The sequence below is a fragment of the Tauraco erythrolophus genome, chromosome 7 (genome assembly GCF_009769465.1).
Source record: "Tauraco erythrolophus isolate bTauEry1 chromosome 7, bTauEry1.pri, whole genome shotgun sequence".
Lineage (NCBI taxonomy): Eukaryota > Metazoa > Chordata > Aves > Musophagiformes > Musophagidae > Tauraco > Tauraco erythrolophus.
In genome coordinates this window covers 11365363-11392334 of record NC_141471.1, presented here as the reverse complement: position 1 = coordinate 11392334, position 26972 = coordinate 11365363, and the positions used below count along the sequence as shown (strand labels likewise).

General features: G+C 36.9%; 1 protein-coding gene across 6 annotated transcripts in view; it reads right to left on the bottom strand.

The window, feature by feature from the left end:
* ZMYND11 (zinc finger MYND-type containing 11) overlaps positions 1-26972 on the bottom strand; it is a 109547-nt gene that overhangs the window by 27847 nt on the left and 54728 nt on the right. For 4 of the 6 annotated variants that reach the window (XM_086614270.1, XM_086614269.1, XM_086614273.1 and 1 more), the window contains 2 exons: positions 15498-15657; positions 2315-2359 (listed from right to left, as the gene is read on the bottom strand). In XM_086614270.1, the coding sequence (XP_086470396.1) occupies positions 2315-2359; positions 15498-15657 (205 nt within the window). The remainder of the gene's footprint in view (positions 1-2314; positions 2360-15497; positions 15658-26972) is intronic. The other 2 variants (XM_086614271.1, XM_086614274.1) reach the window with 1 other exon arrangement.

Genomic DNA, 26972 nt, shown 5'->3' with positions numbered 1-26972 from the left:
CAAGCAATAAATGAAATAATGAACCTATTACTGCAAGAAATGTTTCTGCTAAGCAATCTCAATGCAATTAAAAAAAATAGAAAATGTTTCACTTGCAGTGCCCAATAGCACTAGGCTTATTCCTGAAATGTTCTACAGAAGACAAAGGATATGGTTCTGCTGATGCATAGATGTCTTTAATACACTCCTCCTTGAAAATTCAGCCCCAACGGCCAAATTCTGACCTTTGAAACATGTGCACAAGCTTTGCTGAAGTAAATGCGAGCAGTATGCATATAATTTGGAAACAGAATTTTGCTCTAGGAATTTATAGTACTAAAACCAAACAGAATTGCCAGCGGCAACCATTAAATGTTTGTTTGTTATCTGAAATGCCACACTTTTCCCTACACTTAGAAGACAAAATAGCTGTCATGTATCAGATAAAACTCCCAATGCCTTTTCATGTCAAATGTCACTTTCCAATGGGTTCAGATCTCTGAAAAATTTAATCCTACTCTTCAGTAAATTATCTTGATAAACACCTGATCAAGCTATTTTTAACGTCGTGTTGTAAAGGTAGAGTTAGCAACTCCCACCAACTGTCAGAACTGGCATTTGTCCAATTCTCATTATCCCATGTCTGGGAACTATGGTCATTTAAGTCCTTGTGTGAGAGGTCTCCTCCAATGGAGCAGTGTAAGAAATGCTACACAGAAGTGGCACTTCCAGTCCCTTATGCTGAAAATCAGCCGTGCTGTGTACATAATCATCTGACCAGAGCCCTCCACGAATATAAGAAATTTAGGGACAGCCTCAACCCAGACTGCCTACATTAAAGTTAATGGACTACAGGGGCAGTGAGTTTAGGGAAAAAAAAAAACAAACGACCCTTAACCAATGATTTTTGAACTAAGAACTTTGCCCTCCTTTGTTGTTCAGATAAACAGTGTAACTTGACTCTGCTGTCATTTCTCCTTATTTAATTTTTTACTTGTCAATTCTATATATCTCAGAATGGCATAATAATACCACCAAATTTGGCTATAATGAACATATACTCGTTTCATCAAGTCTTTTGCCTTCCACTAAGTCCAGTGGCAGTGCACTTTGGGAGCCTTTTCTTTATGATATTTTAGAAACAACTAAAGATACTGCATTGTTGATGTACTTGACTGGCCTGCAGACTGAGAAAAATCAGGATAAATTATCGCTTTGTATTTCTTTCATATTAACTGTAATACTTCTCTTCTTCATGAAACTAAAAAAGAAAAATAATCAGATGGCAGTAAAGGGCCAATTAAGCAAGAAAAAGTATCAGTTTTGATTAAAGATCTATCCAGATAAAAATAAAACTGAGAAGACCGCAATAGGTCTCAGCTACTGAGGAATTTCACCACAGAATCAGGATTCCAGGATTCTTAATTTTTACTAATACTAGTTACTTATTGGCATATCCCAGATATTCCATTGTTAGGAAATATGCTGGCAAAGAGATGCGGAATTTCATAAACATACGGAAATATACTTGCTGGCAAGAAAAATCATACACTTAAGCCAGAAACCATAACATTAAATAAAACACCAGAATAAGCTTCCTTCAGTATTCACACTGTAAAGTTTTGAAAACGTCATTATTTCTAAATATAATCACCCAGGTTTTTTCACCAAAAAGATTTTTAGTTTAATGCAGTATATTTAGTCCATAAGTATATATAAAACATTCATTTATGCATTATATTTGAAAAGTTACTAAGGAAAAACAGGTACATAGCCCTTGTGAACAACTACACTACTGACCTCAACAGTAAGGTCAGAGGCATTAATTTTGCTCCAACAGCAACGAAGTGTTATTGCTTCTCTTGGTTTACGTAAGCTTGAACGGGAGGAGAAAGTGCTCCCAATACTACTTTTTTTTTTTTTTTTTTAATGCAGAATGCAGGAGATGAGACTCATTTAAATAGCTCAAACTCTGACTGTCAGCGCTCGGGGTAGGACAGGTCAAACTCCGCCGCCGGCTGCAAACACGGTTAAGTCTGCATGTATAAAATACACCACCAGGTGTCATCGGGCACTCCGCAAAGAGCTGCTCAACGGGCCACCGCTGGAACCGTAACGTGTGAGTAACCACCTCCGGCCCCCGCGAGAGAGAAAAAATCATCAAACTACATACAGAAAAATCATCATACTACATAATGCAGACTAAACTCGGAACTGGAAGTGATATGGATGATGGTGGTGGTTAATATAGTAAACTAAGCTATCCTAATGGAAGACAGAAACGTAATAGAAAATATGACAGAATTCAAAACCACATAGTGCAAAAATTGTTCACCTTGTTTTTTGCTGCTGTCTGGGAAAAAGGCTGCATACCGTAGGCCTTTCAAAATAAAAACAAAACAAACTTTGTATCTATACTGTAAGCCATCCGATTATCAGGATATACACAAGGCTAGAAAGAATTCATGCACAGTGACCAGGAAATCAATCTGTTACTTCTAACATCTGGCTGCATACATTTCCTCCTGCATTTCTGGAATGCTACCTAATGCTCTCACCACATTTTGTCTCTTTAAAATAGCCCATATACTTATATTATTAAAAGAACCCAACACCCATCTTCTTCCCCATATACACACCCACCACCAGGCCAACTTAAAAATCATCAAGAATATTAATGGTTGTTAATTTATGCACTCTCTTTGATACATAAACCTTCTTTGGGCATCTAGAAATGACTGAGACATAATTTACTGCATAGGGAGCAGTCCCACAGAAATCAAAGCAACCCCTTCTTTGCTGCATATTATCAAAGATTAAGCTATCACTTTATCAATAAAACTCACGGTCTTTATTTGTGTATAAAAGGTGACACATTTTCCCAGGGCCATGTGGAATCTCTGCCATAAGGACTCAATTGGCCAATATCCTTGTTTCCTGACGCAGGGCAGGGAAAGCCTCTTGGGTCACCGTGCTGGCAGACGAAGGGAATCCTCTGCCGGCAGGACCCGGCTGCGCGAGTTCAGCAGTTCAGCAGCACCCAGTGACTGGCCACAACCCCCAAGAGGGAGCGGATTTGGCAGCAAAGCTGCATAGCTCAGATGGAACAGGAGGCCTCCCCTCTTCATTTTACTCAGCTGCCCATTGCATTTGTAGATACATGCATCAGCAGGGTAGCAAATGTCTGTTTGGGGGATTCCATTTAATAGCCAGGGAGCTACGCTCTGTTAAGCAGAGAGGGATCTTGCAGTGATATGGGTCACTTGTGGTCACTTTTTCTTTATATTCAAATCAGTCAAACATTATATCATAAAGGTCACTTTGCACTGACATAAGTAGTTGAGATTTTTCATGAATGAAACAATGCAACAATTTAAAATATGGGTTAATTTATGACTGACACATAAGCTTACTTTTTTGTTATTTGTCTTAAGTAGGTTGCCTTAAAGCAAATACATACATTTATTCTGGAAGTACAGAAAAATAACATGAGACAGAAAGTGTCATGCTATCCAGAATGTTTGACAATTTAAATACAGATAAACCCAACAGAAAGGAATGAATCATCATGTCGTAGCCTTTACTGTAGAATAAAATATATAGTTGTTGTCAAGGAAAGAATAATTTTAGTGCATAAAGAAAACGTCCATTATAATGCAAATGTACGTGGAAAAGAAATGCTTACTCATTAGTAATGGAGATTGACTTAGCTGTAATTGAAATAGGGAATCTGTATGTTGGAGAAAGTGACATCCTGCTGTATAATTAGCATACCATTATAAGTAGAAGATGTGAAGCACATACTGACAGTAAAATTAACAATAACTTAGAGGTCACAATTGCAGCTATTAGGTCACTTCTATACCTTAGCAAGCCCATAATTATTGTAAAAAAAAAGATGTAAAAACAATTAGTAAACTTTTATTTTCCAATAAATTATATGTAGGCAAAGCACATTAAAACAATATTAACCTCCTTTCTTAGACTTTGTCTAAAAGGACCACTTCGCCTTTTTATAATGCATATTCCATTAACATAGCTCATTTCTTACCTGTTAATCTGTTTTCTCCAAGTCCCTTAATGGTAGCCCAGATACTCGGTATTAAGTCACTCTACTATCAGGTGGAGAGAGGAAACGGGAGGGGGAAAAAGGCATAACACTATTCATGAAACTCCCCTTTACGGGGATTTGCTGGTTTCACACTGTTGAACTAGATTTCCCAAACCATCCAAATAATGGATATCCTTTGGACCCAACCAGTAAGCTAAAAAAAAAAAAGGGGGTCACATAGATGGGAAAAACAATTATAAGTCAGTTATCTCTTTGACGCAATCATGTTTATTTATGAATAATATACATACAGTTCTGTTGTCCTAAATTCAACATGACGCAAATGAAGGAAAGCATTTTCCACGGAGCGCATGGTTCCCAGCGTTTCCTGTGTGGCGCTTGTCCCACAGCACTCTTTGAACCTTTTTTTTTCCCAAGTGTTCTGTTTCAAGTGCTTCTCCAGGGTTTCTTTGCTGCTTACCTACGCACTGCTGTGGTGTTTCCCTATATCTCCCATCCACACTCATGCACACACAGCTCCTTCCAGATCACTGGATTTTCATTCAGACCCACCTGTGCTCAAACTCATGGTCAGCCCTGTGTAGGGTCTGTGCTTTAGCAGTCCCTGCAGCTCCAGCTGTCTAGTGGATAAAGAACTTAGTAACAGTTTTTCACATTTAGTCTAAAGGAAGAGTATTAGCAGATACACAGTACATTTCACCCACTTTGTAGGGTAACAACGCTTTTGGTCTGTCACTGTGGTGGAATCTAGGACGGAAACAAGGTCCATGCCAGCAGAAAGAAGTAGCTTATGAAATATAAACTATTTAAAAATAGTAGTATTTGCATGCTACATTTATTTCAAGACATTTTCAAATCACCAACCCAAAACTTTAGTGTAATCTTTTCCTGACTATTTCACAACCCTTTAGAAAACTGACAAAAGATCTCAGTGAATGAGTCCCTACCATTTCTCAGATTCCCATTTTCTTGACATCTAATGAGACAGACCATGCCCAATTTGAAGATATCATTGCTGAGGCAAATGTTCTGGATTCTGTTACTTTAGGATTCGGGAACGGCCATAAGGAACACTTCTTTCTCTTCTCCTCAACTCCATCAGCTTTAACATCAGAGTTCTTTCAATTTTCCCACTTTCAGCTAAGAGAGGAGCTTTTAAAATTTGACTACCAGTCTATATCAAGTAGACAGATACACTGAAAGAAATGCCTCCCACAAAAATTAAGCATTACTTTTTTCACATCTTTCATTTTGCTTAAGGTTTTGCAACCTGTATCCATCATCATCTGCTGTTGGGAAGTAATTCCTATCTTCTGTACTTAATCTTTCAAATTACAAACTTTCTGTTGCAAATGAAAAGCTTTTATTATAATAGTGGTGGTACTGCATTCTAGCATGGGTGCATCTACCATACTATCACTCTTCTCTGGTATCCGAGTCCTCTCCTTAAGAGGTCTCAGAGTATGCTGCAGGAACCTATGCCCCATTCACATTAAACAATGCAGCATCTATTTCTTTCTAAATACATTCTGCATTCTTAATCAATCAGTTCCTTTCTATCTTTCTCAGGCAGCATCTGTGCCCATCAGAGCTTTCTCGATTAGACATGAACTTTACTACAGATAATTGTTAAAACTTTGCAGTGGATTTTACAGTCTCTATGACTGATAAATATAATGAACCACTGTGGCAATGCACTACTTTTGTCCACTTCTGTCCTCCAGTACAAAACCTGAAGGAAATGCTTCTTACTTATGCATTTGCTGTACACAGCTACTACACAGTTAAATTATTTGTCTTTTCACCAATACTTCTTGTGTAAATATCAGAATCTGTGCTCCATACAAAAAGCAGTCTGAAACAGGCTCAGATAAAGAGTAGTTGTAAGAGCTTTTAAGAACTGTGGAAATACTAAACTGTGCTCAGCTTTGAAATGTCTCCCCTTGCACATTTATCTACTGCTTTTGCAATATTGTTGAACTTCCAAGTGACCACTATGTAATAAGAGGAGTTTGACAGAATGTGGCTGGTTTTCTGTAGAGCTGGACAGATTGGAGCCTAGTCCTTCCTAGAGGAAGACTAGCATGTGCACCTTATATGTGCACACTGGCCTCTTTTTTAAATAGGCTGTATCTCGTTGGGTACAGTAGCTAGTAAGAAATCTTCAGCTTATCATGGATCTCTGGCAGATGTATTGGGTTTTTCACTCAGACACTAGCATGCACCAAAAACTACCTGGATCCAACAAACATAATGTGTCACAGAACACCATTCCTAGTATTTTTTCAAGCGCAGTGAGGACACTGTATATTTTTCACCAGAGGTCCTAGCCTGCTTGTGAGGGCAATCCTCCTCCTGCCCTGCAGGTCAGCCTTCTCTTCATGCCACAACATTCCTGGCTCCATCTATTCCTTAGTGAGAACGAATCCTCCTGTAAACTTCCTTTCAGTAGCCCACTGAATCTGCTTTTATCTTTTCATCAGAATGATTGGTTAGGCTTCGAACTGAGGAAGGCATGATTAATTCCTTAATGGCTCAGAGGACTTCTCCATCTTTGCAGCAGGTAAGTGGTGAGCCAGCTGTTTAATAAAGTATTTCTCTTTTATCATTGCTGTACAGGATCCATATTTGATAAGGACGATTGCTTTACCACGATAAAGTTTCTTAGATCATCCCATGTTTTACATTTAATGTTAGAGTAATGCATTAGAGTAAATTCAGCATCAAAATAAGCTTATTTTCTTCCCAGTAGTTTCCTTGTACATATGTATTTACTAGATACCTTGCCTCCTGTTTTGCACCTATTTTTTTTTCCTACTGCTTTTGCTCATCAAAAGTGCTTGGCAAATAAACAAGCATCCATCTCTCCTTCAAAGCCACAAAGACTTCAGCAGCTAGAATTCCGTTATGAAAATTGTTTCACTTTATCTTCTCCTTCCTTTTCTAGAAAACTATCACAGCAGGTAGCTACAATGACGTATGCTTTTACAGACAGGATAATCTGTCCATTGCAAATCAGTTGCCATTATAGATCCTTTCCTTTGATGACCTGGGCTTCATCTTGAAAATGGATTTCCATAAACTGACTCTGTAGGACATTTTGTAGGTATTCATTATTCATATTTTATCACAAAGAAATACAAAGCAATTATGAGTTCATATTTCCTCACAACTACCTAGGCATCTTGGTTAATTTCATGTACTTTTATTTATTTGTTTATTTATCACTGTCAAGATTTTCATAATCTTAGCAATTAACTGGTGGTCTTTTTCATTTCTCCCATTTTAGAAATCAGTTTTACTGTAAAAAGAACCAACACAAAACCACCAGTCAGGAGACAGATCAAAATCTCCTTCTCCATAGTACATATTCAACAGAGACATATTTATAGGCTCGTGATAATCCATTTCCATTTTCTTCACTGATAACAGCTTCGTCTTCTGACGCACTGATGCAAGAAGACTCAGGTTCTGCAGTGAATTCCACAGCCTCTCAGAACACTTTTGGCTTTCTTTCACTGAGTTTAATCTGCATACCTGTTTGTCTAATTAATTTATTGCCAGTTTGTCTTAGAAGTCTTCTCTTTCTGGCAGAAACCACCAAAGCCTTCTCTGGATGCCTGCCAGGACAGGTAGATTTTTATTCCCTCTCCTACCTTGTAGTTATGCTCTGGACAATTCAGGGTGATAGGCTCCGAAGTACAGAGCCAGCCTCTAGCTCCTGGAGATAAAGAAGTGAAGTTTTTTCAAGAAGTGTAGTAGCCAGCAGCCAAAATGACTGCTAAACCCCCTGTCACACTTATCTTCTCGGCCTATAAGCTATGTTTCTGAAGCAATGAATAAAACTCAGTTTCCCTCGCAAGATCATGTTTAGGTGGCAGTAGTTTACATCATCTGAGGTGAGATAATACAAATATTCTCCCCCAGGATATTAGAAATAGAAAATAGTTTCAAATGAAAATATTCTTTTTCTTTCTTCATGTTCCAAGTGAGTTCAAGGTTAAGAGAAACTTCCAACTTATCTCCTCAGAAACTGCATTTGCTTCTGCTATTAATGTCATCATTTTTTACTTAGGTTGAGCCAAGAGCAGGTTTGTAGGCTATTTTCATTAGGGACATAAATCAGTGATGGAGTGACGTATTTATTAGGTACAATGCCTTTTATTTCCACATTACGTACATGAAGGTTTTGTTGCCCTAGAAAGAGGATGAATCCAGACCAGAAAGAAACCTTCTCTTTCCTTGTAGTTCCAAGTCTCCTTCCAAGAAGAACTGTGCACAAACAGGGTCTCCGTCCCCTTTTCTTTCTTAAAATACGTTTACATTGCTCTTCTGGCCTTATCTTCTCCATGGAACTTTGTAGTGTTTTTCTAGGTTGATGTTTCTGCACACACAGAAACATTTTATCTGAACCAACAGCAGAACCTCCTACACACTTTGCTTACATCTCCAACTAGTCCATGCCCTCTGTGCTACAGGTGTGGCTGGTGTTATTTCAGCTGTCAGTGATATAAGGCATGAGGGCTGCATGTATTGTGAATGAAGCGTGATTGTTACTAAGCCCACCAGCTTCAATGAAGTTTCATTCAGTGACCAACAGACATAATAATAAAAGATTAAAAACAGTTGCCAGAGATGCCCACAAAGTTAATAAAAACAACACTACTAGGTCAGGGTTGGCACAAAAGAGGTGGAAAAAAACAAGATGCATATTTTCAGAACAAATTCAAGATGGACTGATCTATGTCATCTAGTCTATTAGCATAATTTAAGTCCCATGATGGAAGCTTTATACAGAAAAGTTTGACTAGTTCACTTCAAACCTGTATGTAAATTATCATTCTTCAAAACACCCTTTCAATCAGAAAAAACATTTTGTGAAATCTGTGAACAACAACATCAGTACCTCAATTCCAGAACAGTGAGTGAAAGCCTCAAAGAAGAATACAGCATTAAGTTGGCTGAATTTTTAAAAGTTAAGTTGGCAAAGCTGGGACAAGCAAGTGAAGATGCTGATGAGGTTGTTTTACCAGTTTAAAAGAAGCATCACCTCTTAGGTATGCAGTAAGATGGACTCTACTAGTGTCATCTTCGGTAATATGAAGATCCTCCAAACAGTGTGAGCTCCTTTTTTAAGGGATGAAAGATAAGGATGAGCTGAAGAGAGGGAAGAAATACTCCTGAACAGATGGGAAGAGAAAAACAACATTGGAAAAGGAATGCAGACAATTGTTCATGATTCTTAACCCATCTGGAGACAGGGACAGTCACTAGAACAGCAATGAGGCCATTCTCAAGAGCTGCATGCTAATAGCCTTAATGCAAAGACAAAGGAGGGTCCTGGCTTTAATACAGCAAGAATTTCTCATCCATGAGGTGGGAGTTCAGAGTTCTAATCTGCTTCTCAAGGCAAAAATTGTCTATGCTTTGATTTGGTGACTTGAAAATATTTGCTTTTCTGAACTTTCACAAATCTACAGCAGGTTATTACACCAGTGGACACTCATTTTTGGTCAATTAATAAACAGAATTTTACAGTAGTACATTTTGTGATAATAATTTGCAAGAAAAAGTCTTTGCTTTTAGCACACAGTCGTTGATATAGTGGAAGTCTCTTGGCAAATTAAGCTCTGAACGATGGAACCGTAGAGGATGGACAGAAAGAAAGCAAAGAAAGATTTAAAGAGTTCCAGAAGCTCATTTCCCTTGAGTGCTCTCGTGTGACCAGACTGCTATGTGGCCTGCCTGACCCTCAAAGTCTCCTTATACTTTCCTTGAGGTGCAGAATAAGAGATGGAAGGTAGTCTAAACTTTTTTTTCTCCCACAGGATCATTCATTAACTCTTTGCATCAGTGAATCACCAAATGTAAAGAACACTGGCACTTTCACAATAATTAGGAATCTATCTGGAATGTTCCAGCCTCGAAAATCCTCGATTTGTTACAATTCATGAGAAATAGTAACTATCATGGTTTGGGCTAGGTTTGGCTTTGGATCAGTGAATTCACACAGGACTTGAGATTAAAGGCAATACGGATGGATAAGACAAATGGAGAATTTTTTAAACACTGAAGGAAATTTTTCTTCATTTGGTGTGACATGTTCTTTCTCTCTGTGCTCTCTCGTTTTAAGAGCTTTCATGATGAAGGCACTGGCTGTCACTATTGCTGTTTCATATTATTCTTCTGCTCCTAACTGAAGTGAATGGGATGCACATTAAAACCATTCCTCAACCTAGTTAGTTAGAAGCCCCTAGCTTGCTAGCACTAACTGGTATCTATGTAGGTTGTTTTGGTGTTTTGTTTTTGTTTTTTAATTTAAAGTATATTTTATGTATAGAAAAGATTCAAACCCTCACAGTGACCATTCTTATGCTTTTTACTGTTATCTTTATATTTACAAAGACTCAAGATGACACAGCCAGTTCAAAAAACAGCTTCTGGCTACCAATACCGACCTAGCATGGAAAAATCAATATAATTGCAAAAGCAATTAAGCATGGCAAGTAAGAAACCCAGCCTTTGCTCAATCTAAAGCAATTTTAACACAAACATAACAGCCAAAATACTCCTTTCTCATAGATTGATCCTAGCAAAATTGAAGGTGCAATACACCAAATCACAATAATCTCTGGGTGTGTGCCTAAGGTCACTAGGGTTAACAAAATCACCTTCAAAACTCACAGTGCTGGCAGTGGGTTACAACAAAGGTTAAAATGATGGAAAAGCAGACAGAGTGAAGAGATGGATTATTTAGGCAGTCTTGAGACTTGAAAGTATCTGGAGTCACCTTGAACAAGCACCAGTACTTTCTAGATATAAAACATCAGAAATTCCCCAGTATGAGTTAGCAAGTTATGAACACATTGGTGTGTTGGGAAAAAGCACATGCTACTTCTAATGTTTTCTGAAAACAGGAAAGCAAGCATACTACCCCTCCAAATAACATGCTCTCCATTAAACTAAAACACCTTTAGAGGGAAGAATTGGAGAGGCAGTAATTTAGATATGGAGAGCACCAAACGCACAGGAAAATGATTGTAACTAAACCCCAAAGTCAGACTTAACTAGCCAGAAGAGTTGTTGGCTCTTTCTATAAGTAATCAATTAAATGATCCAAAAATAGAACTCCATAATAAAGAGTGATTTCTTGAAAACATAATCACCTTGTATGTATCTACTCAGTGAAGAAATAGCTCCAAGTGCCTTAACTAAGTGTGAAGCCTCACTTTTCACATCTCCTTAGAGAATTTGGCCACTATGAACCAACTTTAAACCACTGCAGCGCTATGAGATACGTTGCATTCAGATGCAAACAATGAACTCGTGTTACTAACACATCTCCATTTAAGAAGAGCACAATATTGTTTGGCTTCATGAACACATGTAAATTGAAATTATACATTCATAATGCCTCTCTCTGGGTCAGTGCAGTTTTATGACTTTAATCATGAGGAGAAGAATTATCACGTTAAATGCTCAAAATAGCTCCGTGCACACTGTCTGTAGAAGAATCACAAAATATGTATATGAATAAGACAAACTAACACTAAGAACTGTTATCTAACCCCCTATAAAGCTACATGACAATGGTGCTTTAATTTGATTTACTTCATTGGGATTAGACTGACCACTATTTTGCACAGATACAAGTACATACAAATCATGGCATACCTGAAAATAGAAATAAAAAGGTAAGAAGATTCATGATTCTTTTCTGCAAGAACTGCATTTCCCTTCTATTTATCCACTGCACTGAAAACATAGTTAACAACACTGCTTGCAATTTTTTTTCTAAACCAAAGAGGAAGGAGATAATTTATTTTACGTTGATAATAAATAACACTTCCAAATTCCACAAGTTCTGTGAGTAATAGAAATAGAGCTTTCAGAAAGAAAAAAATGTGAACTTCCATTACCAGATTTCAGGACTGACATTTCCCTTGTACAGCAAGAAACTGCAGAGATTTCGTTAAATTGCATAATAACAGCATTGAAAAACAGTGAAAATGCAAAATTCCTAACTAAAATCCTGGATAATGATAGAAAAGAATTCCTTTTCTCATTTATTTTGTGTCAAATGCAATCATCTGCAAGATGTGAAAGCCTGTAAGATGAGAACATACTCTGAAAACCTGCAAAACATCTGTATAGATGGCAAACGAGCAAACAAAATGAGTACCTGCACAAGCCCTGGAGGTATAATATTTTCAGCAAAGTTCTTGTACAGATACCAACCCTTAAATATCAGTTGGAATATAGTACATTTGACAACTGACTCCATATTTTAAATTTAGTAACTTATATAAAAATATTTCTCCCACATATTTCTGAGAGAAAAAGTGAACAATTTAACACACTTTTAAATCTGATCATTCTTTTTTCCAGTTTTTCAGAATATTCATTTTCACATGAGTTGTCCCTTTTGGAAGGGTCTCCTCCCTGATGCCCTCAAACTGTTTTGTCTTTGCATCTCAGTTTGTTCTTTTGTATGATATCTCTAAATATATAATATTTTGCTTCATTTATTTTTACTACGTCTTCAACATACTGAGAGAACAATGATAGCAAAGTATCACTTTTTTTTTAACACGTTCCTCTGAAGGCTAAGAGTAACCCTATCAGAGATCATGTCCTTACTGCATCGATCGATCATTATGTCAACCTACTGAATACGGAAAATGTTTGGAAACACACAAGCAAGCGCCACAGATTATCTAATGAATCTTTTCCAAACAGAGTTGTGTTTTCATAGTCTGTATGCTTCGAATTATTGTTACCATTTAGCAATCAGTGCATAGTCATCAATAAAACCAGTACTTCCAGGCCTTGTGGCAGCCTCTAGTCAGGCATCTATGTAAGTAACAGATACAGGTGCTCAGCAGCTCTGTGGCCCAGGCTAGCAATTTATTTACTTGAATATGAATTAAAAATGCTAAGATTTAGATCTAAAACTTCAAGAATATAAAGTAACATCAAGCAAATACTCAACTAAAACATGGAAGGAGGGATGACAGGAATGTGTTCCTTTGCTAACTCCTTGAAACGCCTGGTCCTTACTGACTTCCACTGTGGTGCCAGAAAACAAGCTAAAATCTACAGGCATTTTTGAACTGATGCCAATAGGTGGTGGATCACTTCTCATGTCTTCCTCTTTCACATTATGAGCTTTATAAGTTCTTGTAGTACCAGTCAAACTGAGTTTGACAATTGGGTCAAGGGTCTGTCTGTAAGTGCTAAAGTTTGATGATGTTCCAACATTAATAGTCCTATTTCATAGAGTTCTACCTCCTATAAGTGGATCTTCGAAAACACTCCTATGTGCTTGTCGTCACTGAAATGTAACTTGAGCTCATGGTTCAACAGTCATCTGTACCAGATTTGAGCAGTAGTGAATTACAAAGAACTACAAACTGCATCTGGATCAAGTGCAGACAAAGCATCTGTAAAATTATCCTGTCCAATGTAGAGGACATACCAAACTTCATGGGTTTGCACCAGTTGTTGGAGAATGGAAAATACTTGATCTGATGTCAAGTGATGACAAAGACATTTTGTTACTCATTACAATTTTTTTGAATAAAAGAACAAAGAGAGTGCCTCTATAACAAGTCGATATGTTTTGCTTCATGTGTCTGCAGCATTTTGATTCAGTATTAAGATCAAGAAGTCGGAGGTTGCATACTGTTGAAACATGGCCTGAATCAGAATCCGATTCCTATTTTTGCATAAAACTGTTAAGTCAAGTGCACACTGGTGTTCTGAACAACTGAGATGGTCATCAGACATATGGAATCAGCACAATGCACCAGTGATTAGCAGTCATGCTGAAAATGCAGTCAATACTTCTAACCAAAGGGCTATTCATAATGTGACCTAAGCAGCATCCTCAGTCAAGTCAAAGACAACTTTTTTCATTCTGAGATAAAATAATTACGTAATTCAAATGACTCACTGGGAATTTACATGCTGGTTATCTTACAAGCTTTGTTAGACAAATATGTCGCTAATAAGTAGCAGGAACATTTTTTTGAATGACCATTTAAGAAAAGGCTATTGTGAGGCATTTTGATTTTTTTCCCTTCTCTTAGCAATAGAGGAAACAAACATACTGAATACTTGGGATAACTACAGATCTCACAATTTATGTTAATATCATCTCTAAATAGATAAAACTAACATAAGAAACACCTAAAAGATCTAAGTTGGAACGTAGACGTGTTTACTCCCAGGAAGAATAGTAAAAACAAAGCTAGATACCCTTTAAAGGCTCTCTTGAGGGTTTCTAATGAAATTAGAATGAGAATCTTAACAGTGACATAATGCACACTAAATATCTATTTCAATAGTTTAGTGTAACTGCGATAATTTTAACCATAATGTTTTCTATTATGGATACTGCTTGTTTCCACTTTCTATTTCTCTCACTTTAAAACAAAAAAATAGTCTATTGTTTTACTTTCAAGATCTTATTGGTGGCTGCAATAATGCAATGAGTATTTAGGTTTTTAGCACTTATTTTCCTGTAGAGTTTTTCTGGTCTTCCTCAAAATTTAAACCATTATCTATGTCTGAGACAATGCTTTCAATTTTACCAGTATTTAATGCAATTTATATTCCAAAGAAACAATTCCTAGTTCAAATATTTTAAAGCTTTGCCAAATTTTTCTTTTTAATTACAAAAATGTGGTCTTGCAAATACAGAGGCCGGGCTTCTGAACAAGGCAAAGCAACTGCGTAAGCTTTTTCCTGGTCTATGGGACTATTCTCAGTTAACTTTCTAAGTGCATTCCATGAAAGATATGGAGGGATAGAGAAAACATGCTTTTCTTCCCTTCACATAACTTTCAACCTGTTTAACTCAATTTAAATGTTTATTTTACACAACCAGTGGAACAACGTTTGTATGCCTGTAACTAATTTGATAAGAAAATCCTTCCTAACTGAGTGCCCTACTGTTAACAAGTATCTGTAAACCACATTTTTTCATGTGTGTTTGTACATAAATGTACAACTTCTTGCTGCACTTTTGAGAGGAAGGAGTTCTTCCTTCCTCAGACTCAGATTAAAGCAAGATTAATAAAAAAATTCTTGTCTTCTTATTTTTTAAAAGATATCGTCTTTGGAATTTGAGGATGTCTGAGGATTTCAAGTAATACCAATAATATTTACTGTCTTCCTGTACAGCTGTAGAAGAGAATACTACCTAAAAGTGAAGGATGAATGAGCAAAGGTCTTTGTCAGTGTTTCATAGCAGAAAACTTAGAATTCGAGAAGAACAAGCTTCTATGGAACAGAAGAGATTAAAATAGTTGAAGAGTGCATTACTTCCCTGTTCACAAGCACCAACACAGCACCTATAAATAACTTCAAACAGAAATTAAAACAAGTTTCATGCTAAGATACCAGAAATTGTGATTTATTTTCTCAAAGATTTTATACTCACAATCTCATCTCCTGGCAACCAATATCCTTCTTGTTCAATACCAGCTTTTGACCCTTTACACCCCACCGTCAGGGTTTCAACAATAAGACCATCCTTGACTGCTAAACTCAGCTGACGTGTGGTTTCTTTTGGATGCATACCATGGACTCGAGACATATACCTGCACACAAAGCACAAAAATCTTTAAATGTCAGTGTTAAACTATAAAATGTGTTAGCAAAAAAAAAAAAAAAACCACACACCACTTTTTCAAATTATTTAAAATAATACACAATCTAAGTTTTACGTTGTTTTCAAATTCTCAAAATTTATAAAACTTCCCCCTTTACTCCAAATCATCTTCTACAAAAAATATTATCAGTCCCCAAAACTAACATGCACACTGCTTGGGCTTGTCTCTGCTAAACTTCCACATTCATTTGCGCCCCTAAAGAGACTTCTTTAAATTAGCTGAAACTTGCATTTCCGTAATACTTCCTATAGCAAACATACTATAGAATGAGTCCAGAGATGTATCAATGAATCTATGTGATGCTCATGAGAACAACACATTTATTAAAAACGTGAAATTTATGCATCACACATCAAAACCCAACAGCTAGAGTTACAGTACTAAGCGGTTTTTCTCCTTTTCTTCAGATAATCACAACAATCACACTATGATGACCTGCACTGGTGAGAACAAAACATATATAGCCTAAACTGTATATATACATGAGATTCAGTTGTGTAATGTTGACCTTTACCCAGAATCACTTACTTCTCGACCAACAACAAATACTAACATGGAGTAAACAACATAAAATGATCTCCCCTCAAAGATGGATGACCCCCCTGTTTTAAGATCATTACACTTCAGAATTGCTTTTAGCAGAATTCCAAGAACATGTCTGTGAGTCACTGCATATGGAGAAGTGAAGAGGGCTGCCATTGCATGCAATCAGCAGAGAAGTGAATTGAATTCAATTGCTTTGTGGACATATTTTTCTAGTTATAGCTCTCTTACAGTTATAGGGCTAACTGAATTTCTCTCTTTTTTGGTTTCTCCAGATACTCTGTCTTTGCCTATCTCCTAGAAGAGAAATCTATAATTTGTTTGCTTTAAGACAAAGCTGTCAGCTATAGTATCCTCTATTTTATGCTTAATAATGAATTCCAGCATCCATGATTCTTTTGTGACTGTCATCACAAACATCTTTACAAAAAATATAATTATTTATTATCAGGAGAAAACTTGAGGAAAATTTATTTTAAAGCAATAGCATTACATAAAAAAAAAACAACAGTTACATCAGTTCAGATATCTTCAATAACATGGCTGACAGGAACTTTTAATGCTTTAGAAGTTATAAACTCACAATAAGGGATGAAGACCACTCTAGTGGTCAACCCTCCAACCAACTCTTCTCTTTGAAGTTTGAAAGTCCAACTTTTTTTCTTTTTGATGCATAAAGCTCTTTTGCAATCCTGCATTCTCTCTCAAACTCTTGCTGAGAACTGGTCTACCCTAATCTAATATTTTTGTTCCGCTCTAAAGGAAATAATGCATATAATAATGTAGTAAATTTTTGATTGAGTAGAAGTATATATTTATGTTGCAAATTATACAATAATCAGAGAAACAGGACATTTATGAATTTTTGCCTGGTATCAGAGACATTTAGGTGAATGCAGAATGTTTGTAGCATCTTGGGGTGGGTTTTTTTTAGGGTAAAAAATCTTAGAGGCAGATGCTGCCATTTACTATATCTTACAATGTCTACCATAACATGGGCCAAGTCTGGTTGGTTTGTGCATGCTACCATTGCACAAAAAGTAAGTAATAATAAATGAAAATAGAGAAAGAACAAAATTCTGTGCAAGGCTGTGATCCAAGCTAATACATATGAATCCTATGCTGGCTAGCAAAAAGGATTGAGGGCCCAGCAAAGATGCAGAAGAAAGGGACATCAGTTCAGTTCTGTATCATACTGGGTGCATGCTCATCTGTCCAACCTGATCTCTCTTCGCTTCTGTAGAAATCAAAACTTGACATGAGAACCTGTTCAAGTGATATTAAACACTACAAATGAGTTTTACAAGTTCTCCAAACTCCAAGAAGGGCTTAAACGGGCAGAGACTCAAATCTATGACTTCACTTTCAAACAGTGTGCCAGTGAACATCATTAGTATGTTGAAGTATAGAGTGCTGAAGCTTTAAAATTGTCTGAAATTGGGAAAACAACTCATTTGTCTATATAGTCATGTTACATGTATTTCATGTATATGTGCACACATACACATATTTATGCAAACACAAATAGCCTTTAAAAGTGCAAATTATGTTTGTCAACATTTGCTAACTATCGTTTTTTCAGCAAATTTCTATTGTAACTGTACTAACAACCTCTCCGTCAGAGCCACAGCATGCATGCCTTCTATGATTTCTTCAAGTCTTTAATAGGTCTCAAAACACATAGCATAGGTACTATCATTCTTCCCATTTTACTGACAGAATCAGGCACTGAGCAAGTAAGTGATTTCCCTACAGTTATATAGTAGGCTGCTATGGGTCTGAAAACGGAAATCAAGTATTAACCCAGTGCCATAATCTTCAGTGCATCCTGCTGAAGAAACCTCCATAGTTGCAGAAACACAATCTAAAAAACCTCTTGAATGTAAGCTACACGTTTTGTGTTTTTTTCTCACTCACATCTCTGAACAGAACAGATATATAATACAAACCAAAAAAAAGCCTTAAACCAATTCTAATCAGCTAAGAGGTTTAATCTGTCTATTTCAACTGTGGCAGGGTGTGCACTAGTGAAAAGGAGCACAGGGCTCAGAATCTCCCATCTCTCAAAGCCAATCTGTGTTCTCAACCAGAGTGAACGTACTGCCACCAACTAAACACTCTCCTCATTTTCTCCAGCTGTAAATCGGGAGTAATAAATCTCCAGTGGCTTTTTGAACAATACTTTAATCAATGTTCAGACAGTGCAGTCTGGAGACCTGCAAGGGCTATGTTTTCTCTTTAAAGTAAAATGCTATCCTTTCACAGGAAAGCACACACATGTTTAAGAGAATGTTTTTACTTTGTAGACTAGAACTGCTGTGAGAAAAGTGCCCCCTCCCCCTGAATTTTTACTCATATTGAAACCTGTAAAGTGTACGTGGCTGCATATTCACAAAGACTATAAAACAATACTGGCAGGGTCTGGATGAAATCCTATCTTGTTTCTTTTCAGTCAGAAGGATGGCAGCTAAGAAGCTATTTAAGGCACAGGATTTGAACCATAAAAGTTCTTTAATAATGAAACGTGAAGAACTGTCACAACATGTGAAAGATGCTGGAAACAGAAAATAAGTTAAACTCCAGCCTAGAGACAGAAAGCATGATGTTTGGAGTCCTAACTATCACATCAGACTCATTACTGGATTGGGGAAAAACAATATTGAAATGTCTTTGCACAAAAGTGACACCAGTAACCCAGGGAGCACAAGTCTTTTCCTGGCACTGCATGCACGGAAGCATCTGGCACCAAGAAATTAAAAAACAAGTAAGAGAGATCAAGCAATCCCCAATTGCTATTTTCAACAAAAGCTAATTAGCCTTACCTTGGGAGACAGGGTGTTGAAGCAGTACTGGTTTGTTACGCCCTTGCCCAGTTCTCCATATTGACAGATTGGGAAGTATAATACAAGCCCTATACTGCTATTATGTAGCCACCCATGAGAAGTAAAGCAAATATGCTTTCATATGGGTGAGAATAAGGTATAGAGACAAAGTAAAACCCCCTGAATCAGCAAACCAGCCCTAATCAGATAGGGGGATGAAACAACCATTTCAAAAAATACAACTTAACTGTGCTAATCCCTACTATATAAAATGAAGGTCTGTCTGATGAAAAGAGGAGGTTTGGCCTGACAATCTGTATGTTAAATTCCAAACCTCACTAAATGAGGCTTCCTGTCTTTGGGACACAGAAGCAACTGAACTGCTGCTCAGTATTACAGTATTCACAGGTTATTTTCTCCATTTATAAACTGGCAGCATTAAACCTCAATGACACTAGCACAGAAGAATCTAGCAAATCTAGCAAAATTACTGTTTTTGTAATCAACTTCTAAGAGCCTACTAAAGCACGTTTTCAATTATTGCAACACCACTTGGAAAGCAAAGGCTAAGAATCTTTAGCAGGTAGCTTGTTCATTACCACCTTTAAACAAACCTCAGCATTGTCACACCATCAAATGGATATGTAAATGTGCTGACCTTCAGAAACAAGATACTACCAACAGAATCAGGTAAATGCACATGTGCACATAGCCAACATGTGCACACCTGTTTGACAGCAAAAGGAAAAAAATTTAGAGGAGAATGATAGAAGATAACTATTAATAGATTTGTAGATTGCATGTGTGTGTGTGCATGCTCATCTGTATTTAGTACAGAAAATACCCATCAGAAAAACGCGAAACAACAATTTTAAACCTCTTTGGCACTGCAGATAAACAGGAGTCAGGTCTTTTCAAATCTAGCAGCAATAACATCGTCATATTCTTCTGTTTATATACCTTACTCCTGTTACCCATCCTAAAACCCTGACCATCTCTCAGACACCACAGGGACAGCCCAGCTGGAGGTGAGGACTTGAACAGTTCTCACAGGCCTCCCCGCATTCAGGAGCCACACAGCCATCTGCTGCATACCCTACCTGAGCCACGTTTCAATGACAGGGGAGGAATGATGTGCAGGGAAACCTGGTACGTGCTCTTCCAGAGTCTCTTTCCTTCACAGCAGCAAACTGCAGAAGCTCCTGTAACTCAAGCCACTACTAAATGACAACTGGATCTTGCCACCTCCCTTTGCTAAACAAAACTGGACCACAGGACTACCCTAATCCACCTCTAAACCGCCTGCCTGCCCAAAATACAGGAGACAGTATAAAAGCACCACAGTCTGTCAGCAAATGAGCAATTCACACCTAAAACTACAAAAAAAATTTCTCAAACTAGCCAGCGTTCAGCATATCTTTCTACTCAAAACCGACATCTAACACGTGTGCTTCGTAACACACCTTAAAACTCAAGAAAAAGGTTTGTTTTGATCTAAGGGGTGTGGAGGAAGCAGACTCTAAAGCTGCCATCACCATGGGAGCAAAACAGACACAAAAGTAGCTGGCACTCACAGGGGATCAGATGGTGAACTTTTTGCCCACAGCTGTCACACAGCTCACAACTCTTGTGCTTGGTGCTGTGCAAGACACAATACAAAGTCAAACCCTGTCCCAAAGAGCTTAATATATATGGCCACAAAATAATGCACATGAATAGCTAACTCTGCCCGCAAAGAGTCCTCTTGAAGGCAACTGTGGTCTACCAAGACACAGCAAATGGTTTACATGGGCGCAGCTGTGTTGTAGCATTAAAAACAAAGCTGGCCAAAGAAGGAAGGAGGTAAGGTTACTTAAGGTAGAAAGCTGACACAAGTATTTAAAAAAAAATAAAATCTCAGTTTTCTGGATTCATAAGGAATTGCATTTTCAGCCACCTCAACTCATCGAAAGGAAAATACTGAAAAATGCTACAGCAAGCATCTCTGTAAAAGACTAAAGTAAAATACATATAGGAAATAGCTGCCTTTTATAAAATATGACAGTGTGACAAGTGTAGGTAGATGCTAATTTTAGAGGCAAACACTGTAATCTTGGTCTGATCAATTATCTCTGTCTATGCTGGATGCCTCCGCCCTCCACGATGCAAAGGGAAGTAGCAGCCTGCTGGTAGAAGCAGACTATCTGCTAAACAAGTCATCCAGGGAGAAACAGAGGTCTTAAGATTTGCTTATATGCATAGCTCATCTTACAACTGAGATCTGATAAAATACAGCAGATCTCATTAAACTCAACTGAAAGACTGCCATTAATTTTAAATGTTACCTACAGGTACATAAAAATGTCCTAGATTCAGGGACAGACCTTAAGGAATAATACATAAAATGGAAGAAAAGCAGCCAAAAATCTATTCTGAGTTTTATATTGTGTTCCTACCTCTGGTGAGAAATGATGCCTTTTGCTTTAGATTCAGGGTATGACAGCAGTTTAATAGAAGGCCCAAGCACTTCTTTTAAGACTTTTTTTAATTTGCAAAGAATAGATCACTTGGTCATACTGAAAGTAAAAATGGAAGAGATGACTGTGGTGTTTTGTTTTGTTTTTAACAAATACAGCTACATAGCACAAGAACTTAAAATACGCAGGCTCAAATCTCAGGAATCCACTAGCTACTCTTGTGAAAGCCAGGCGGAGATTTGTGCTCACAGTTGTATCTCAAGGTCTCAACTCAGAAGCGTAGGCTCCCACTACATGTAGCACTACGGTACAAATCAACTTTCACAAAACACAGGCTAAACATTATGGGTATTTGTATTTCAAAGCAATATATTTGAAGTCTATATTCCTTGCTTGCCAGAAATCGAGAGCTGGTCTGAGAGCTGAAGACAATACAGATGCATAGGGAAAATGCAGCCCTTTACAGTGGGGACGTAGAAGTACACTTTTGTTTTCTAAAATACTTTTTCATATGTTTACAGTTTCTGAAGTTTCGATTCTGGATCAAATTCAGTAAGACAAAGACAACACAAGCATAACGTTATTCCTCTGTATTTACACTTCACAAAGAGAGATGCATGTATGTGAACAGGCTGTGTTGCATTTCCACTGCACTCCACATAGGAAGAGCACACTGCAGGAACCACAAAGGCATTGGCAGAGCTGGTGCCTGTGCAATGAAACACTGATTATACGATCTACATTTTGTGCAGTCCAAAATTCCAAGTGGGGGACACAGAGAAACAGAATTACAAATAAATGATTAATTTTATTTTCCCTCTGACATCAGTATCTGCAACATTCATTTTGAAGACATATACACTATCTAAGTAGGAAATGTTTTTAAAATTCGTTTCATCTCTGCTTTATAGTCTAGAAATACAGCATTTGCACAAATACAGAAGCTAATTTTGTGTGGTGTTTTTATAAAACAAAAAGAATGCATAAACTTGATGGTGAAACAGTGAGATCCAGCAGTTCAGTGAAACTCAGATCTGCCTGATGTTTCTTCTGTTGCTGCTAAAACAAAGCTAAGGAGCAATCTTGTTTGTGCGTGCTTTAGATACCCCAGGTGCCAAGCAGTTTCCTATAATGTTAATCACCTGGGTCATTTCTGTCAAAAACATGGTAAATTTAAATCAGGTAATTCCTTGTTTCAGTAATTTAAATTCTCACTCATACAACTTCACTATGCACTTAAGATTATGTAACTTACCAATATGAACATGAAAAGCAAGTAATTAATATATTGAGCTATTCAATCCTTATCTACAAAAATCTTCCTTTCAGAACAACTGCCACTTTCTTAAGGAGGAACTTATCTAAAAAAGGGCTCTACTCCCATTTTTCGAACCTAAAAAGTCGTATGTGATACTGCTAGTAATGTACACGTACGTGCACTGAGCACTACTGGCAAACCGGAGCACTAAAGGTCCAGCAGCATTCCGTGCAGATGTAAAATTGCTTGTGTATATGCAGAGCCACTGTTCCATGCAGCACTTTTCTGTGGATGTCCTGATGAGACAAGCAAGTAATACATGATTCAGAATATAACATCCTGGCTAATACCTCGCAAGTGAAATATTTAGTCAGCTCACATTGAGTGTCTCAATTCAAAGCATGCTTAAAAAAATACACATTCAAGTGCTTTCATGATTCGTTTTTTTCAGAATTTTCTATCTAATTTAATTTCCATTCTTTTCTGGGTTAAAAGTAACAAAAATTTTTTTTTTTTTTGGTCAGATTAGTTTTAGCTTCACTGAGTTTCAAAATCATCACACTGTCACACAAATGTTCATCTATTTACCAGCTAGGGAACAGCACAAGAGCTGGAAAAGCCATCAGGGCAGGGCTGCTGCTTTTGGTGATGATATTGTTTACATGAATGGGAATATGAGACCGCAGCCTAAAATATATGGTATGAGTAGTGCTTTGGAGTTCATTCTCTTTACTGATTACAGAGAAAGCTTTGATGAGCACTTCAGGCCGATAACAACCGGTTAAATGGTCATGTCACGCTCATTTTTATCTTTTGCTTCTAATATAAAGCCACATTTATTTACAGCAAAGAAACCAAACATAAGCTAGAAGTTTCACTTTCAAATATTATAAAGATCTTACGATTCAAGCAAAAATCAATACTGGTTATGACGTAAAAAGTAAATTGGTTGCTTTTAGTAATTAGAAATAAAGATAGCCTGTTAAGCATTTTTCTGTATAAACTTAAACAGCTTCAACCCAAATATTAATAGAAGTATGCAGTACATAAGAATATTCATTAAAATCAAAACACGGAGAATAATTTTCAAGTCAGTTACACTTTCACTACCTTCCTTCTCAATATTTATATTGAAGTTCATCGTTCGCATGTATTATCTATGAAAAGTATTATACATTGAATATTGCAATTTTTATAGCAGCACACAGTGAAGAGGGTTTAAATGAGTCGGCACTCATTAGGAAACCTCAAACAAGGAGTATAGCTGTTAGTGTGAATTATTTTCTTTACCAGTCATACTCATGCTCAGCCCAGAGATGACTTCACTTACTCAATCAAAGAAGAACATTGATTTTTGAGACAAAAAAAGAAAACTGCCTTACTAACAATACCACGTAAGATCATTCTTAAGAGAAGAATTATTAGATAAGGAAAATTGATCAAGTAAAATTTGTTAGAACATCTGAGCACCTATCTATGTTCTGCAGAATAAACTGTAGGAGTTAGGTGTGCATGCATTAATATTTCTGATCAAAGCAAATACACAAAAAGTTTATTCTCACCTCAAGCTCTAGTCCTCAACTAAATAGCCTTTTCTGCTAAACTCTTACAGGCCTTAACAGTTGCACAGTCCACTACAGCACCCTCTCCATTCCATGTAGTTAGCATAAAGCAGGAAAAAAAGGTGGTAAGGCTGGAGGAATCGCTGTCAGTCCCATGGTGAAGAGTTTCCTACACTAGGCTCTGAATTAGTCTTACGACAGCCAGCACTGAGAAGCAGACCCAGAAATTCAGGTAGGAATGTTCTTTATCACTTGGCGGGAACGTCGTTTCAGTACTAAGTTGAAGGAACAACTATCCCTAACAAATCACAAACAACACTGCCTAATATATCTGGACTTCTTTTTCTGTATGCCTTTAATCAATTTAATTAATGTGATTAAATAGAATAGTTACACAAATTGAAGAAATTATCTATATCAAGGAAAGAGCTTGATGAGAAAAAGAGTAATTATTAATATGTATTATAAACTCAAGATGACACTTTAACTAAATCTACTAATTCAGAAATTTTAATTCTACTGCTACTCAAAGCAAATGCAGCTAGGTTCTTTATAGCCTTTTGCCAAGAAAAGCTTACAATTTTTTCCTGACATCCTTGCTTCCACTCTCCTTAGTCAAAAATGTCTAAAAGCAATATTGAAGTTGCACAACATCCAAAACAGAAAATCACAATGAACTCACAAACAAAACTAAGATGTAACACCACATAAACAAAAAAGATAAAAGCTTTACGACAAATGTAGCTATCTACAGGTAACATAGGTGAAATTTAATGAACAAAGAGCATTGTGAACATTCCTTGTGCAATCGATGACAATCCATCATTTCTTCTTAAGGGTCTTATAAAATATGAGTGTTTAGCTTAGCTCCTCATTTCTCTTCAACATTTTTGCGAATCTGAATTTTAAAAATCCTTATAAGCTTACTGAATATTAACTTATTGGTCAGTCTCGGTACAAATTTACAAGCAGTACTGTGTACTGGTCATGATACAAAAGCCGATTAGATTCCCTGTACTTTCCTGCATATACACACTTTTCAATGTTCTTTTTATTACTTCATAACATATATATGAACTTTTGAAAATGTCAGAAAATTTCAACCTGAATGCACCATCTGACCTCACTGTGAAGCCATCAGTATAAAAAAATAAGGTATCAAATAAAGGAAACGTTTTGGTGTCCATCATATTTCTATGCAATGCTTTGCTATGCCTTTAATAGACAGTTATGCACATAATTAGGAGTGTTTATATATAACCCAAATGGTACTTTTACTAAAAATTTTGTTAGGGAGTCAAATGACCAGTTTTAGGTTTTGGTTTGTGGGGGTTTTTTTAATGAATATAATGATTTTTAACCAAATTAATGAAAAATTCCTGAAAAATCAGAGAAGACGATTTTTCCTCCTAGGATTATCTAGGACTAAGGATTTACAAGCTTTAAAATTCTAGATTTGGTTCATTCTCTTGGTTTAACATAAAAACAGTGTTATGAAAACAGAAAAAAAAAACATTGGGTTTTGGGCTAAAAGAAGTAACTGAAGATTATCATGGGAAAGACAGAGGGAAGGTAAAAGAAATGGAAAAGGAGATTGACTTAATGGAGTCAGATGGAAAGAAGTGCCTTGTCCTTGACTCTTAACAGAAAACACACAAAGAGGTATATAAAACTAAGAAGTTTTCTACCCTGCCTTCACCTGGTCATGTGCTTCTGTGTTTTTCTGTAATGCATTTATCTAAAATTAAGCCAACCCAATACAAACTGAATCCAGTTTCCTCAGAGGTGAACACTCAGCAGACAGGCTGCTGCTACAAGCAGCTATGTGGCTTGCAAAGGAAGCAGTATCATGCCTCTTATTGTAGGACCTTGTACTCCACACTTCTGCTTACCCTTGCATAATTACGAAATCTATTAGACTTCATGGCATGGGAAAAATCTTCACTGCACTGTTCTTCCCCCACTGGTAAAATGTGAGTTTTCCTGAGTACCTTCTTCAATATTGACCTGTTCCACTACAGTACAACCGACCAGGGTTTGTTTAACACGTGCCAGATTCTGAAGTGCTGCTTTTAACAATACTATTTGCTTCACATGGTTACATTTAAAACATACATGAGGATGATTTAAAGATTCAGAAAAGGAGACAGTAACACCAGTTAAAAACAAACTCAAGCAATCACTGCATTATTCTGCATAACAGGAGGATGTCTTACTTCAAACAATTATTTTCAGATAAGCCTACTCACCGTTAACAAAAAGACAAGTATTTTAAGGGAATGGTTTGACAAAGGATAAGAAACCAACAGAGCAGAAAAACACTTCTAAGCTTTCATTCAAGTCAAAGAAATATCGGATGCTACAATACCTCTGCTCAGGTAAAGTTAAACAACAGGATTATCTTGTTATAAATCCCGAGTAATTTGCTCTCCTAATCATTCTTATGGCTTACTATTTTTGTTTATGCATGCCTATTTAGTTGCAACACGCAAAATACTAGGAAGATTTAAATTTTCATCAAAGGTACTATAAATAGTGACAGATTTTTTTCTAACAAGTTTCTGAGCTTCAAATAAACACCACTGTAAGAATCTTGTTCTTT